The sequence below is a fragment of the Malurus melanocephalus genome, unplaced genomic scaffold (genome assembly GCF_030028575.1).
Source record: "Malurus melanocephalus ecotype Western Australia unplaced genomic scaffold, MMel_1.1 scaffold_257, whole genome shotgun sequence".
In the NCBI taxonomy this organism is placed as follows: Eukaryota; Metazoa; Chordata; class Aves; order Passeriformes; family Maluridae; genus Malurus; species Malurus melanocephalus.
In genome coordinates this window covers 221,869-237,142 of record NW_026623489.1, presented here as the reverse complement: position 1 = coordinate 237,142, position 15,274 = coordinate 221,869, and the positions used below count along the sequence as shown (strand labels likewise).

Genomic DNA, 15,274 nt, shown 5'->3' with positions numbered 1-15,274 from the left:
AACAACAAACAAAAATGCAGGTTTTATTTCAGTCTGTAATTTCCAAGAATGAACGTTTTTGAAAAGGGTACTAGTGCATCTGTGTGGGACATGTGTCTTCTCACTTTGCACAGAGCACTCAATATTAATCTTGGAGGCAGAGGACAGTTTYCCCATCATTACTGTTCTATCACCAAAGACATGACTTTACACCAGCAGCTGTGCTAAGACTCTTTGAGGCTTTACAAKTCTGAAAAAGAGGTCAAATCAGTTTGTCACTGGTTCCACATCCACTCTATAAAGAGATATATTTTAGGACAAGGTTGCAGAACGGAAAGGGATCTTCGCATTGAGCTTCATCCTACTGAAGCTGCATTTTGTAGAAAACCCTCCTCCACAGTCTCCAGAGAACCAAATGCAGTTCTTCAGCTAGAAAGCTGATATAAATGAGCATATAAAAAGTGATTTGGAAGAGGAAAGTGAGCAGCTAGAAGCAAAGTCAGGGCAGCAACTAGAGTACTAGCATCAAACCCYAGGGATCTGGATTCAGCTCTCAGCTCCACTTTCAGCTTCCACACTCACCCCAGTGAGCTGCACCCCAGTTCCTAGTTTGCAGAAGTGATAATGGGAACTTGCCTACAAAAAAGAGCATTATAYAAATTTTTATTAAAAGATTATGTGCTAATAATCACAAGGCTGTTTTATTTCTGGTTTTCTGAAGCAAATGTATTTACTATTTAAAGAAAAGCAATAGGAGGTAAGTGTAGAGAAGCCATGTTGTTCTACGTTATGGTAGCAATCCCTCTTCCCTTAAGAAGTGAATTACATAAAATACTTTAAGAAAACCCCATATTCCAAGATTATAAACAAAAATTTTGATCTTTAAGTAATTGCTTAGTGCAACTATGTATATAAAAGTATTACTAAATCAGGATCAGGACAACCACAAACATGAAAGAAAATGAATGTCTAGCTTTACAGCAAATGCCATTAAAAAACAGTACTCAAACACTGCTATTTTTATCAAGTATGCCAGYGTTTAAAGGTGTCTAACTGAAGCTGGCATTTATACAGAACTTGATTTACCAAAGAAATCCTATTTATCTGCAAAAAWGCTGAAGCAGGGAAAGTACAACTATCTTCTCTTCACACTACTCTGCCCATCATCTCCCACCTCAGCTTTCAYATCCAGTAACAAGTTCTCAAACTGACCATTTATAACCTACAAGTAGCTGGAACACATAGACCCTCATAATGATGTCCCATGAACTGTCATGAAACTTCCATGTCATCCATCACAGATTATTTAATTGTACTGTAACATATGAAATGGAGACATTAAAAAAAAAGCCATCTTTATTTACTTTCAAATTGCATTTTCAGTTTAAATTCTGTGCATGAAGTGATGATTTGTGTAAATGTATGTGAATATACTCTAGCAAGAAACACAGCAGCTAGTAGTCTCTAAGTCACCTGCAAAACAAGCAGATCAACTATTTTACTAGGGAAAGTAGAAACAAAAATCTTTTTTTATGAGGTATATTTACAGAGCACAATTTTTCTCTGGCTTCAACTTATAATCACTGGAAAAGCATGCCCTAGTTATAACTTCTAATGGTTTTGCTCATTTCCAAACATTTGAAAAGAAAATGCAAGTTGTTTATAAAATTGTTTTTCTGGTTTATTTTGAATGAAGCTGGTACAGACAATGTCCATTCAAAACCCACGTCCCAGGCCAAAAGGTACAAACAAGAGTGTCAAAGTAACACCAGTTGGCTGCTGTGAACATTCTTGCATGGATACCTGCRTGTACTAATTGCTCTATGAGGTTAAAATGCTTCTGGGCTCTTCTGGTAAGATTTAAAAATCATTAGGGTTTCAATTTTGTCTTCAGCAAAGCCATCTCTGGAGCAAGGAATGGATGACAACAGTTCTAGCTTTTCCACTTCCAACACGGCTATCTTCTTTGTTGGGCCATCAGCACAATTTAAGCAAAATAGCTCTGAGTTATGGATACACAACTTCTCCACRGTTTAGTTCTCTGAAAAACTTCATCTCGCACTGAAAGTTATAGTCCAGGAGTGAGACAGTCACACATCAAAACTTCAGGGCAGATATGGAAGTCATTAAGAACACTCGCCCACCTGGCAGATCTTACAGCCTTCGTGCCTGAAATGCACGAACCCAGTGAACATACAAATGCATGTGAGTACATGTATTCCTAAAGGGGAGAGCAGAAGGGAAGAGGGGAGCAAGGTTGCAGCTGGATCACAGAAGTTCAGCACAATGAAAACAGAAACAATAGTGTATAATGAGCACGAGAATTCAAAATACTAGACGCTTGAAAGTAAACTCYCAGAGATGGGGTGCCAGTTTCAGTGTTGAACACCACATTACAAAAGAACTATTATTTAAAAATAAAAAAGGATTAAGGGGGAAGAAAAACAGAAGGATCTAAACTGTTGAGTGACCCCCCGTCTGTTCCTGATAAACTTCAATCACATCTTCCTCCTCCATCCCCAGCTGTGAGAACAGAGAAAAACAGCAAATTATTGTTATACATCTGGTGTGATGAAATCAGAGCAGGTCCTAGACAATTTATACAATGCTTTGTTYCTCTGTCCCATCATAATTCATCAAAGGGGTGAAAAAAGTTTCAGTCACCATCTCACTAGACAACACTCATGATTTTTAGTCCTTTTTCTTCAGACTTAGGTATGTGAGTCAAAGCAAAAGCCTTATAGCAAAAACCCACTTGTGGAGCAGACACATCACCCTGGAAGTTGCTGGCTTTACCCTTCTCCGAACCCCCTTTTTAGGGGGAACAGGGACATCCCCAACATCCTCGTGAACCCATCAGCTGTAGAGCCACGTGAATTGTATACACTATAGTGCACTTCCAGCTCACAATACAGCTTAACACCTACAGCTTGCAACTCAAAACCTGTTTACAACTATTCTCTCAGAGACAGCAACTTGCTCAATTTCACAGTCAACAAGTTWGTTTGATTTTTCAGAAGGTCACTATTATGAGTGTTTCTTCCTGCTTTTTCGTAACAATTGGTGGAAGTCACTGGACAGAAAGACTGTTTTCTGTTTGTTTACACTTTGATCTACTAAATGTGAACTAAATACATATTTATTCCAAAGTCATACTGAARTTCAAGCTTAACAACTGGAAGGTTCCCTTCGTGTTTCCCCACCCCAGTAAGCAGTGACTACACCTCTTTCATGAGGCATTGCATATGGAGGTCCAGTCTCTTTCCAAACTGCTTATCTGCCTTACTGAAAATCCTAGTCAGAYTGTATTTCTAGAAACTCACCTCCTTGGGGGTATGATTATCAGTAATTCTCTGACCCTCAAAGAGAAACCTGAGTGAATTCATTGGAACACCCTAAAAAAAGAAACAGARGTATAAGAAAAACTCAGTTTATTTAATCTTGTATGGATTTACAACATTTTAAATAAAAACAACACATGAAAGTCATAAAACAGTGYTCCCATTACACAAGGAGCTCAGCTATTCTGTTGCACTTATGAAGACTGCAAAGAAGTGACTCAAAAACCATGATAGTGCCAAGATGCGTGTGTAATCCTAGAGGCTCAGTAGAGCTCTAGCTTAATAACTTGGAAGTTTCCCTAGCTTTTTTAACATGTCTTTATTTATAAATGAAGTATTGACTATAGCCTCTATCCCAGGACATCATTACACACATATTTTTCTGAATGCATATCAGCCTTATTTAAAGATCCAAAAACAAAAGGAGGAACATGATGTTTACTTCATGAATCCTACCCTTGCTTTCCTGACCTTCTATGGCTATAGGAAGGAATTGCAACCTTTATCATTATCAATTCTGCAAATGCTCAGCACTGGAAACAAGAAAGAGCAGAGCTGAGGGGAAGAAATAGCAACAGCATTTAAACAAGGAGAAGCAAACACCCCAAAGATAAATAGAGTTAAGTTAAAGTGTGTCTGTTGCACAATGTGCCCATGTTCTGGTAGAATGTCATACTTCACATCAACAGATAAGGCAAACACCTCATCTTTCCCTTGTCTTTCAAGTTATSAGCAAAACAAACTCATGTGAAATATGACACAGTTTGTGCATCCATTAGCTCTCAAATACTGCTTGCAAATAACTAGGTAGAAAATTTTCCAGCTAAGGACAAGATTTTCACACTGTTTCAACAATCCCTCTGGCCAATGTGGAAGAAATGTTCATGGTCCCTTTATCAGAAAAAGGCTACTTGACACCAAAAACTGCATTGATTGCTGCTGAAGGAAGTCATACACCTTGCAGAATTCAGCCCAGGACATACAGGTGTATTCACTCAAACAATTATTTCTTTCTTAAAGAGAGAATSCCACACATGCATTTTCATTAGTCAGTAAGACTGCTGCATGAATTATTTCTAAGGTGTTTTTTTTTAAATTCCAAGTTTTTAAAATTAATCATAATTTTAATAATTTGGATTTGGCTACAAACATATCTGGTGTTTGATCTTTTCTTTCCTCCTACTCCAGAAAGATAGCAAAAAAGAACACATTCCATAAAAGAGCACTTCCAATGACAAGCTCAACTTGTCTCAAAGTATTAGGAAAAACGCCCCCAAAGTATTATCACTTATGATTATATCTCCTGAAGTGAACTCCAACACACTTATCCAAGAAAAGACCACACAAGGTATCTATCCCCAAAGCTGAGGGCAAACTAGGCCAGGGCTTCTGGAAATAGCAGCTGTGAATCCACAATATGTGCCACAGAATCTGGAAGTGAAGCTRTATTTCTGTTCTGTAGCAGTTGTTACTATTTACCTACACCCACAATTAATATTGTAGATTTCTTTAATTTAGGGTATAATAGCYAATGATCCTCGATTACCTTATTAATGGCTGTAGCAATGCTTAAGGCCACCTTCATGCTAAGGTGAAGTATTCTACAGCTTTTGTAGAAAGTGAATTTTGTTTGGAAACAACTATAGTTAAAGTAACTATAAGTGCATACTTTGGCATTTCAAAACAAATTCTGTGTCTTCTGAGCAGCCACTACATATTTTCAAACAGTGGTTTTAACTTACTACAAACTTCACAATGACCTTATATAGGAATACTTTTACTTGTCAAAAGAAATTAGGAGATCCATTATATTTGTACCATTAGACACCTCAAAAGTCTTTATGTGAAAGAACAGTGAAAAAAGTGGTTTGGGGTTTATTTTCTTTTTAAAGAATATCATTGTTCCACAAACCTGTCTTTGACAGTATGATTCTTTGAGTTTCTTGAGGTGTGTTGTCATTTTCACCTTGAAGTGAATTTCACTGCTGTCCTAAGAACAAAAAAGAAAAAAAAATTACTCTCCTTGTACTAACTGTYAACTTTAACTATGTTATTTTTAAGTGTTTCATAGAGAAAAATATTATACAAAACTTATGTGAAACATGAAATGTGGTTCAACCATCACCATGCATACCTTGGTGTATCATAGCATGATCCTCTAGGACGATTTATCATCACTAAATTTACTATGTACTTCCACAGGAAGCTCTTCTTCAAAAAACAGATGGCATACTATAGCCTTAGGCTCAACATGGAGGTTTTGGATTTAAAAGTAYTAAAACCCATATATTGTTCAGTCTGTGCTTCCATCTTTACCCAAGTAATCTACTTATGAAATACAAACACACATATGCAGGGGATTTCTGCTCTAAGATTCCTAAAGAGACAAGTTAAGGCTTGCACTTCAAAATATATACGAAACCTKGTTCAATTAGAGTAATTATCTAGAAGTTAGGATACAGGCAGACTTGGCAACACAACACTGACCTAAGGACAAATCTTAGGTTCCATTATTCTGTAGTCCTTCCTACCAACCGTAAGATACAAGTAGCTACAACTGTCAAAATCACTACAGATARAACAGATTGCAAGAGGTTCTGTGCAAAAGGCATGTGGGCCACTTTCAGCTTTTCAATGTGTTCTCGTAAGTGCTGATTAAAACTGCAAGAGGTAAGGTAGTTTCTGTTAGTCCTACTTTGAAGTCATCTGTTTCCACCCAAGTGCAGCAAACCATACTACTCCAACAAGCAATCAATCCTAGTCAACTCACCTCAGCTAGGGGTTCTTTGCACAAAAGGACCTCAAAATTCACATTCCAACACAGCCTGAATARAGACTTCTAATCCACCATTCATATGGCTGGTACATATACCAAGGCAGCCAACAGAATCCTTTTCCTATCCCTGAAAAAGAAAGCTGGCCTCATGCCTATGGTACTACACAAACTTTGAAGAYCTGAATTTATCAAGTTTGCCACTTATTTCATTGATACCCTTGGATAAATTAATCCCTCAGTGCATCAAAAAAAGCACACCAGAGTATACTAACACACATTACCAGCAACWGGAAGTAGTTTATGGCAGGGGAGGATCAACACCAAAGAACTTAAGTATCAACTTCCATTTGGTCATTTCTACCATGCAAAAAGTCACACCTCTACGAAATGTCAATAACCAATTATGTAAAAAACTCACCTGCCCAATGACTTTGAGTTTAATGTACTCCCCTTCTTTCTTATCTCCTAAGTCCTCAGCTGAAGGCTTTGCTTCCTGCAAGAAAAACATWAAAAAACCCTGATCAGTCCAACACTTCATTATTTTCACTGGACAGTATGGCAGCTGTCAACCTCTTTATTGCATGAAATGAGACTACTCAAGGTGTCTTCTTTCTTTCTTTCTTTGTGTGTGCACAAAAACAACAGCAACATAGTATTAAGAAAGGTTGTTTGTTTACCTGTGAAAAGTTTAATGAGAGAGAAGAAGCACTGTAAAGAAGATAAGAGATGAGAGAAGAATCTTTYGGAAATAGATGACATACAAAAACAAGAAGTATGATTTTATACCTCTAATGCCTAGACAACAAACTGCAAAAAAGAAGCACAAGGAGTGTACTAAGAGGCTCAGATATTTGAAAGGAAAAAGAACATTGTGAGGAGAGTAAACAGAACGCACTTGTGACACCCTATCAATTTAGAGAGTGAACCATGCAAACATTTTTCAATCCACTGCAAAGATAGTCCTCATTTTTGAAAGGATGGTCAGCTACCTTCTTTTCTATGACAACTAAAGAGCCTCCTCCTAACGTGTTTTAAGACCACAATACTAAAAAGTTTTAGAAGTTGCAGTTCCAAGCACTGCAGTGTTTTGATAGCTTTCCAGAATAAAAATTAAGTGTACAGAAAAGTTTGATTCAACAACTTGAGCACTAAAGCTCATCAAAAAGGCTTAAGTGTTATACACTCTAAGACATTAATTAAGGACATCAGAGTTTTYGTGTTACTGGTTGATAGATGAAACAAGTGAGAAATCAGGTACTATCAACCCCATTCCTTGCCTGCCACTACGTATCCTGAATCAGGCCTTTAGTTATGTTCCATGCAGCATAAAGGGATTTTACACAGACATTGGGTCTAGATGGTGCTCAATGAAGTTCCCAAGCAGAAATACAGATACCCTACTGATTGTGTTTCAAAACTTCTTTTATATTTTCCTGCTTAACATAGTAGACAGCCTGTGGTAGGCACCTGTACATATTTTTTTCTCCCACTGCTGAAGTTAACTTCTGGCTGAATGTACAGAAATATCCTTTGTAGGGTTGGACTTGACATTCCGGATCAAGTGCCAAAAACACATACTAACCTTCTTTATTAAGTCCATCCAGATAAGTCTCTATCCCGAGATTAAAACCTTTTTAAGGTGTCCGTCCCCTGTCCCCCCATCCCCCCCACTTAAAGAGGTTAAATACACACTTCTTTGAATGTTAGAAGTTGAGGGAAGGGCATGGGGAAAATCTGCAAACCTTTCCCATCTGTACTCAGTCTGGAGTAGTCTTGGTTTGAAGTAAAGAAAGAGAGGAAGTGTTCTTTCTATCTGTTTGACTCACGGCCTCAACCCAGATCAATCCAATTTCTACAATGGAAGAAAGTATGAGCCAGAGACTCCACCTGGTTTAAATACCTTTTTGTTTTTTTAAATACCTATCCAGGCACAACCTTAACTGCTGGGAYTGATTCATAACCCTTCAAGCTGAATACCAAAAACTGAACCCAAGCTATCAAGAAACCTGACACACTCAAGCTTTCAAGCAAGTCACCCCAGAAGCATGAAAGGAGTCATCATGGGTACCACAGTCAGATCAACTGTGTTCCATACCAAAGTTTTCCCTAACATATTTGGACTCCAAGCTCCTGGGATCACTGGAAATACGCTGGTGTTCACTCCTGACCAGAAAGGAAGAAAAACAAGYACCTGCAACTTGTTCTGATAACTTGCACAAACAGCACTTTTAACRTCTACATGCAGGAACCTCTTGAAATCAGAGCAGGATTCAGATCTCTACCGATCTGAAGTCTGTGACTTCAAAACTAGCTCCTATTTCACTATTACTGAGAGAATTTGTAGGAACACTCTGTCCCTTTGTATGACATTTCAGGTCAGTCACTATCTAAATTTACTTTACAAATTGYRTGACAGCATATTATCCCAGCAGTARAGGTGTTTGTAGTAGCTACAGAGTTCTGTGCATTGTAACAGATATACCCACTTAGGTTTCCAAACCAAGCATCCTGTACACGGTGTTACTAATTATCATTGTTACTATAACAGTGCCTCTGGCCAATATGAGTGATAAAATTATGATTCATATTTGATTCTTACCCTCAAGGAAAGAGGGCTCTAGTATTAAAAACAAATAGGAGAAGCAGCAAACAGTAGAATAAGCAGAGGGAACTGAAGTCTTCAAACTATAAAGATGGACGTTTGAAGCCCCACAAAATAAAAGGAAAGAAAGCTGTAGCTTCAGGAAAAGAGAAATAATATCAAATCAACATTGACAGTGCCAATAACAGAAGCTTAAAATAGGAGCAAAATATTTTACATCGGATACAAGACCCAGCAAGYCTGAAAACACTGTCTGCAGTTTGTCAGTTAACTATACTGCCATTCAATGCCAAATGGTAAAGGCAACAGAGACACTAAATAAAGAAAGCAAGGAGATTGCAAAGTTGTTAAAACTACAAACGTTCATTAACAAAACCTTGAATCAGCAATTTGCAAGCAAACCTCCAGACTTCTCCTCTGCCTGTGAAAAGAATGGGTAGCTCATGAAATAGAACATTAAGATCACCATTCAGAGAYCAGAAATACCATAACACTCCAATTTCTAACTTTTCATTAAAAGCCTAAGGTTTTAAAGGCTTCACTGCAGTTTTCCTAAAGAGCACAAAATAAGTGCTCCTAGCACTATCGCACATTTATATAATGACCCTAAAAAGCACACAAAGTTTCTTGGATGAAACACAGTGGTATTGCTATTGCAAATAACAAAAACAAAACACACACAAAACAAACATTGTGAGGCAACATATTGCAAGTTTACTCCCCCAATTTTCTGAAATGCTCAATGTCCAACCTTAAAACCTATACTCAGCATTTTACAGAAAAGAATCAACAAAACTAAAATTACTGAAGGAGTAGAAGTACAACATACTTCCTAAAAAAGCAAATAAACTTACATTTTTTATAGGAGTGGAAAAATGCATACAAACTATAGCATTCTTTATTAGCAGCACATGAACAGATAACATTTACATTCAAATAAAGCGAAACCAGCATAAGACACTGGAGGGGAGGGGAAAACAATCTGTGTTTTGTTTTGGTTTTTGCTTAGATACTACTAAGCAGCCATGTGGTTTTTTCAAGTCTGCCCTTCTTGCAAGCATTTTTACTTCTCATAAAAGTCAATTTCCCATTGAAAATAAAGAGAGTCAAGTATACTTTTTTTACTGTAAAGACAAGTCAAAATAATCATAACTGGTGACAAACGACACCTTCCTAATTCTAGGGCCAAAAGAACAACACTGTAAGAAATCTAAATTTTARGTAATCCAGTTATTCCTGTAGGATTGATAAACAGAGGAATGAGAYTTACAGTCCTGCACAACCTTACATTATCCTTTTATTTAAGCACCTGTTTAGTTCTTGTTGCACAGTCMCCCCAGAAGTGAATGACACAATATCTAACAATGTTTCACTTATCTATTAAAAACAAACAGCAGGATCCTTATTCACAGACCTCTAAGGTATATAGCCACAACAGGTTATCACATACATGGAATTTTTATATRCTTTCATGCAGATCCAAAGACAAAATATGTATGAGTTCTAGCAGAACTTGCCTGGAGAAGGAATTACCYAATGAAAGCTGCTATTTGTTAAAACACACCTTGGTTCACATACGCAGACAACTACAGAGCAGGTCATATGAACATATGTCTATAAAATCTAGTTCAGAATTTGCTGAGTTTTTTTTTCTTTAATGCAGTCACTTTCACGTATTTTACTAGAGGGGCAATGTGTCTTAGGGGAGGCAGCAATCGCTGTGCTGCAGCTGCCCTCTCCCCAGCACAGGCACAGACAACACCATCGTCACTGCATTGTGCTGGGGAGAAGAGCCGGGGGCGGGGAGACCACCACCGCACACAGCACTGGGTTCTTTACACCACCCATATATTCCCCAAAGCAGACACGGTATGCATTAAGCTTAGCCTTGTCTCTCGGGGCTTTTCATTTCCTGGCTAGCACTAGTACTATTCTCGACTTCACAGCACTACAAGTAACATTTGTAGGTAAAGACATTGTCGTGATCGTTACACTTTTAAAAAATCAAAGTTAGAAAACAGTGCCCTATGATGGCAACATAAAAAAATAAAGCAAAACAGAACACAAATTAAAACAGGAACGCTGCTTTTTTCACCAGCAGGTCACATAGCCTAAAACAATAGTTGTAAGCAAAGCAGAAACTGTATACACGCCAGGCCGAGCAAACCAGGAACTTGCGGTACAATAAACTATTTAAGTCCCCGGCTGAGAAGACAGAATTGACAAGGACATTAACGAGAATATTACAAGGAGCGAAGGCAGGACAGAGYCTTGATAAAGGACGGGGTGTTTAATACAAGCAAGGCTCAGCTAAGAAAGGAGGAGGAGGAGAAAACCAGTCTTTCGCATTCCTAGGRCGAACAGAGGACCTGGAAAACCTACCCTACTCCGCACAAAGCCCGCTCCGGCGGAAGAGCATCCTACCACACTCCCGACAAATGGAAAACGAAAGGAAACAACAGTTGTGCAAGACGGCTCACCCCTCGCTGCACTTCCCGGGTTTCCAGGGCCGGGGCTGCCCCGGGGGCGATCCCGCCCCGACCCCCGAGTATCCCTGCCTGGAGCCCGCCCGCGCTCTCGCCAAACACCCCGAAGGAAGAGGAAAGAGAGATTGAAATGAAGCGAGAGAAGGGCCCGAGCGTGGCCGAGGCCGGAGATCGGCATCCGCACACATTCCCCGAGGGGAACGTTTCTCCCGGCGCTCTCCGGGCGGCCCCGACTCCGCTCGCCCCGGGCCGGCGCTGCCCCGCGGAGAGTGCGGGCACAGGGGCGTAGGCAGCTCCTCCCGCGCCCCCGGGGCCACCGCGCCCGCCGTGCCGTGCCCCCGCGGCCGGGCCGGCCGCCCGTACCTGGTCAGACATGGCTCGGCCCCGTGTCGTGCGGCAGGCTCGGCTGGGCCCCTGCTGGCGCTTCGCTCCTTTCTCTGCCCGCAGCGCAAACACAGGGCCGCGGCACGGGCGGGATTTCCTGTGCGCCTGAGCTCACTTCCCGCCCGGGCTCCGCCCGCGGCCGCTCCCGCCGCTCCGCACGGCCCGGCTGCTGCTCTGGCTCTCAGCGGGGCCCGCACGGACCGGTAATCGCCGTTAAAAGAAACGCCGAACGTTAAGGGCACCCTGGCGACCGGAGCAGCTGGGGCCGGTCCAGCGCAGGCCATACAGATTATTAAGGGACTGCAGGATCTCTTCGTTATGAGGAGAGACTGCGGAGCTGGGCCTGTTCAGTCTGGAGAGGATTGAGACAGGATGTCATGAATGCATATAAATACCTCAAAGGCGGGTGCCCAGGGGCTGCTGCCAGACACTTCTCAGTGGTGCTCGGTGACTGGCGAGGAGCAATGGCCATAAACGAAACCACAATGAGTTCCAGCCCTGAGGGTGGCAGAGCACTGGAACACGCTGTCCAGGGAGGTCATGGAGTCTCGCTCTCTGCAAACATTCAAACCCCACCCGGACGCGTTCCTGGTGTCACCCTGCCCTGATAGGGGGTTCGACTCGATGGTCTCCAGAGATCTGTTCCAACTCTAACAATTCTGTGATTCTGTGAAGTCACATAACCCTTTGCGCAACAGCAAATCTTGGAGCAAAAGTCCTTGTCATTATGCCTGCCTCTAATATCTTAATAAGATTTTAACTGAAATAATATTTCACAACAAAACTCACTTTTCWTTTTAGGCACGGTTTGCACTTTTTWAAAAAGTCATCGCAATAATGCAAGCAATGGGATCTGCACGTATTAAGCAAATCTACACCCAGGCAGTTGCATTTGAACAAATTTGCAGTGATACATACAAGCACAGAACGGGTGCCCTGCTTTACATTGAGTAGCCAGGCCATTCAGAGGTCTGCCCAAGAAGGAACACCTACCTAGACATTACATTTAGGCTGCAGTCTGTTTGGACTGTAGCATTGAGTCCTGTCATCTCCTCTACAACAACTTAGGCAACTCCTGCCTGGCGTCACTTCTGGTATAGGCATAAGCTTGGCTCAAAGTGGCCAGCAAGTAAAAAAAAAACAACCCCATACATGAGAACCATAAAATAACAAGAATGTAAAATCAGTGAATCGACAGAAATTAGCTCAATTGAAATAGGCGATTATTTTCTGGTTAAACTATTTCTGTTTTTCACTTCACCACTACCTTTAAGAAAGGGCAGAGCACATTCATTAGCTCTGGGCAGAGGGCATTCATAAACACAAGCAGCTYAATGCTCTGCATGCCATGTTCCTTTGTAATAACATCAAACACCAAAGCAGCTGCAGTTTGCCTGCATTGCTGCATTTCACAGACATGCCAAGTTACAAACACAGCTACACCAAGACATGCACTATTACTAGCCAGTAGAACGATCGGTATCTAGACTTGTGGGAATTAATTCTAATCACAACTGTTAAAACAATTCAGAATTAACAAGGGAGGGAAAAAGTAAATTAAGGGAATCAAAATAAATGCTATGCAGAGCTACAGAATGAAGATGATCTTTCTTAGGCAAGGCCTAGCAGGCAGAAAAGCCAAATATGTTCATGCTGTGCCAAGCTCACAGTAAGATCTCATTATGAGCTTAATAACACACACAAAGCACCAAAATAAACCATGCAAGGGTTCCACAGCAACAGACAATACTAACAGAACGGAAAATGACAAATACTCTATCCTGAACATTAGTGCTTTTTATAAATTCAAAGGTTTTTAAAAACAGAGCCTTACAGTTACGAGGCCAAAGTCTCAGACTGGCACATAACCAATTTTTCCATGCAATCCTATAATAAAAGATAACATTCACATAAGTCAGAATGCAGTTACCTATCCACATACATAGCCATAACGTTATAGAGTGTGCTCATCAGCATACATACTAACATTAACACCACCTTTCTTGACTCCTTTCTTACTCCATCAGTTGATGCATTAGCTCTTCAAGACAAAAGCTAGATTTGTACAGGATCTGAGAAGTTAAACCTCTGCTGAGCCCATGAAACCTATGGCTGCACAACAGCAAAGCTCCCATTTTTTTGACAGCCCAAATGCAACAAAGAATGTTTTTAAAGAGAAAACAACAAAAGCTGTTTTAAAAATATCAAGTATAATAACACAACCTTCTTCCCACAAAACCCAAAATTAGCCTTGTATTTGCATGCACCATCAAGGCTACTTGCCCTAATAACCTCATTCACTTCTCAGGTATTTTTATAATGTCTCTTATTTCCCAATCTGCACTTAATCTCAGTCACCTGAAGTCAATAGAGTTGATCTCTGTTCCTTCAAATTGCTAATTTCTCCAAAGTTGCTCTCAGGAGCCAGCAGTTGTTAGAGGTCTTCTCAAAGCTATTGGCCCACACATGCACTCTGTGCAAAGCTTCTTCAGTCCATCAAAAACAGAGTTCTTAAAAAAGCAGACTTTAACCTAAAACCAATCTGTAATCTTATAATGCCAATTTGCTTTCCTGAGAGGGGTTAGTGCTAGCAAACGGATGAATGCAGTATTGTAGGGTAGCTGGGTAAGTAGCAATAGCTCTTACACAATAATAGTTCTGCCCCAGCCAGCAGGGCCAGAACCAGCACTTTAAAAATAGGTGGAACCTGGAAATTCTGTGCCCCCTTGAACCTAATTTCTTTGGCAATATTACTGGTATTGAGAGTTAACAAATTTGGTTATGTTATGTAAAGCACTGAAGTCTTTCCTTTAAAAAAATCTTCAGAATTATGCAAGTCCACAGATTTCTCTGTTGGCTTTCCAACATGCTCCTGGCATGGAGGAAACAAAGGCGTGCTGACTCATATACATAGTTGCATAAAATTCAGCAATGAACGTCTGATACAAATCAAACCCAAGCGTCGCTTGGAGCCTCTCTTCCTGCGGGCAGGAAAATCTCTGCCGCTTTTCAGTACAGATAACCCTCCCTGCGAARTAAGTGGGAATTTCTGAGGGCAAGGAGCGGCGCTTTCCGCCTGCCTCCCACCAGCAGGCAGCTGCTCGGCTCCTCAGCAGGGCCGGGGCACACAAGTAGGTCAGCCTGGCACACAGGGGCCGTGCCAAGGCACAAAGCACAAAGTGGCACAAAGCACAAAGTGGCACAAATGACCCCTCCAGGCTCTGCCTTCCCCCGGACAGAACTGCCCGAACCCCGGGGACACCACAGCAGCGTGGGGAAACAAGCGGCGTTTTAAACGCGTGTTTAATAAGAGTATCATTTTGTTCTTGTCTGTCGGAGAAGCAAAGCTTTTAAACACACACAACTGCACTTGCAGAAATTCCTTACATAAAGGAACTGATTCTTTACATAAAGGAACTGTGTGCGAGGAATTGCAGAGCAGGCCGCAGGAGCGAGAGCGGAGCGCACAGAGAACCAGCCCGCTGTGTGCTGAGGGCTGAACCACGACACCCCGGGCGGCCGGCTCGGGAAACAAAAGCCACCCGAGTCCCGGGGAACAAACCCGTTTCCTGCCTACGGTGGCTGAGCCTGCGGCACCGAGAGGAGCTGGGCAGGGCCCACTGCCCCCGAGGAGCATACCAGAAACTCGCAAGCTGCCGCGGGTTTGTGTGAATGTCTGTGTGCCTCAGGAGGCTCGACCCTGCGG

The 15,274-nt window shown here is 41.2% G+C and overlaps 1 protein-coding gene across 2 annotated transcripts; it reads right to left on the bottom strand.

Annotated features, from left to right (window-relative positions):
- Positions 1 to 1,635: 1,635 nt before the first annotated feature.
- Positions 1,636 to 11,684, bottom strand: SUMO1 (small ubiquitin like modifier 1). Of its 2 annotated transcripts, none has more exons than XM_057375740.1 (5): positions 11,548 to 11,684; positions 6,515 to 6,589; positions 5,233 to 5,310; positions 3,303 to 3,374; positions 1,636 to 2,502 (listed from the first exon to the last, which is right to left on the bottom strand). In XM_057375740.1, exons 1-5 carry the CDS (start codon positions 11,557 to 11,559, stop codon positions 2,434 to 2,436), a joined length of 306 nt encoding a protein of 101 aa, XP_057231723.1. In that variant the 5' UTR covers positions 11,560 to 11,684; the 3' UTR covers positions 1,636 to 2,433. The 2 variants fall into 2 exon arrangements, with proteins under 2 accessions (XP_057231723.1, XP_057231722.1); XM_057375739.1 differs by lacking the exon at positions 11,548 to 11,684 and adding an exon at positions 11,081 to 11,377.
- Between the last annotated feature and the right edge of the window lie 3,590 nt (positions 11,685 to 15,274).

Excerpts from the sequence above, each read along its gene's own strand:
- SUMO1 (XM_057375739.1), bottom strand. The coding sequence starts at position 11,362 with ATGCCGATCTCCGGCCTCGGCCACGCTCGGGCCCTTCTCTCGCTTCAT. Across the intron at positions 6,590-11,080 it reads CGGGCTTTGTGCGGAGTAGG|GAAGCAAAGCCTTCAGCTGA; the intron begins GTAGGTTTTCCA and ends TTTTTCTTGCAG. Across the intron at positions 3,375-5,232 it reads AATCATACTGTCAAAGACAG|GGTGTTCCAATGAATTCACT; the intron begins GTTTGTGGAACA and ends TTCTTTTTTTAG.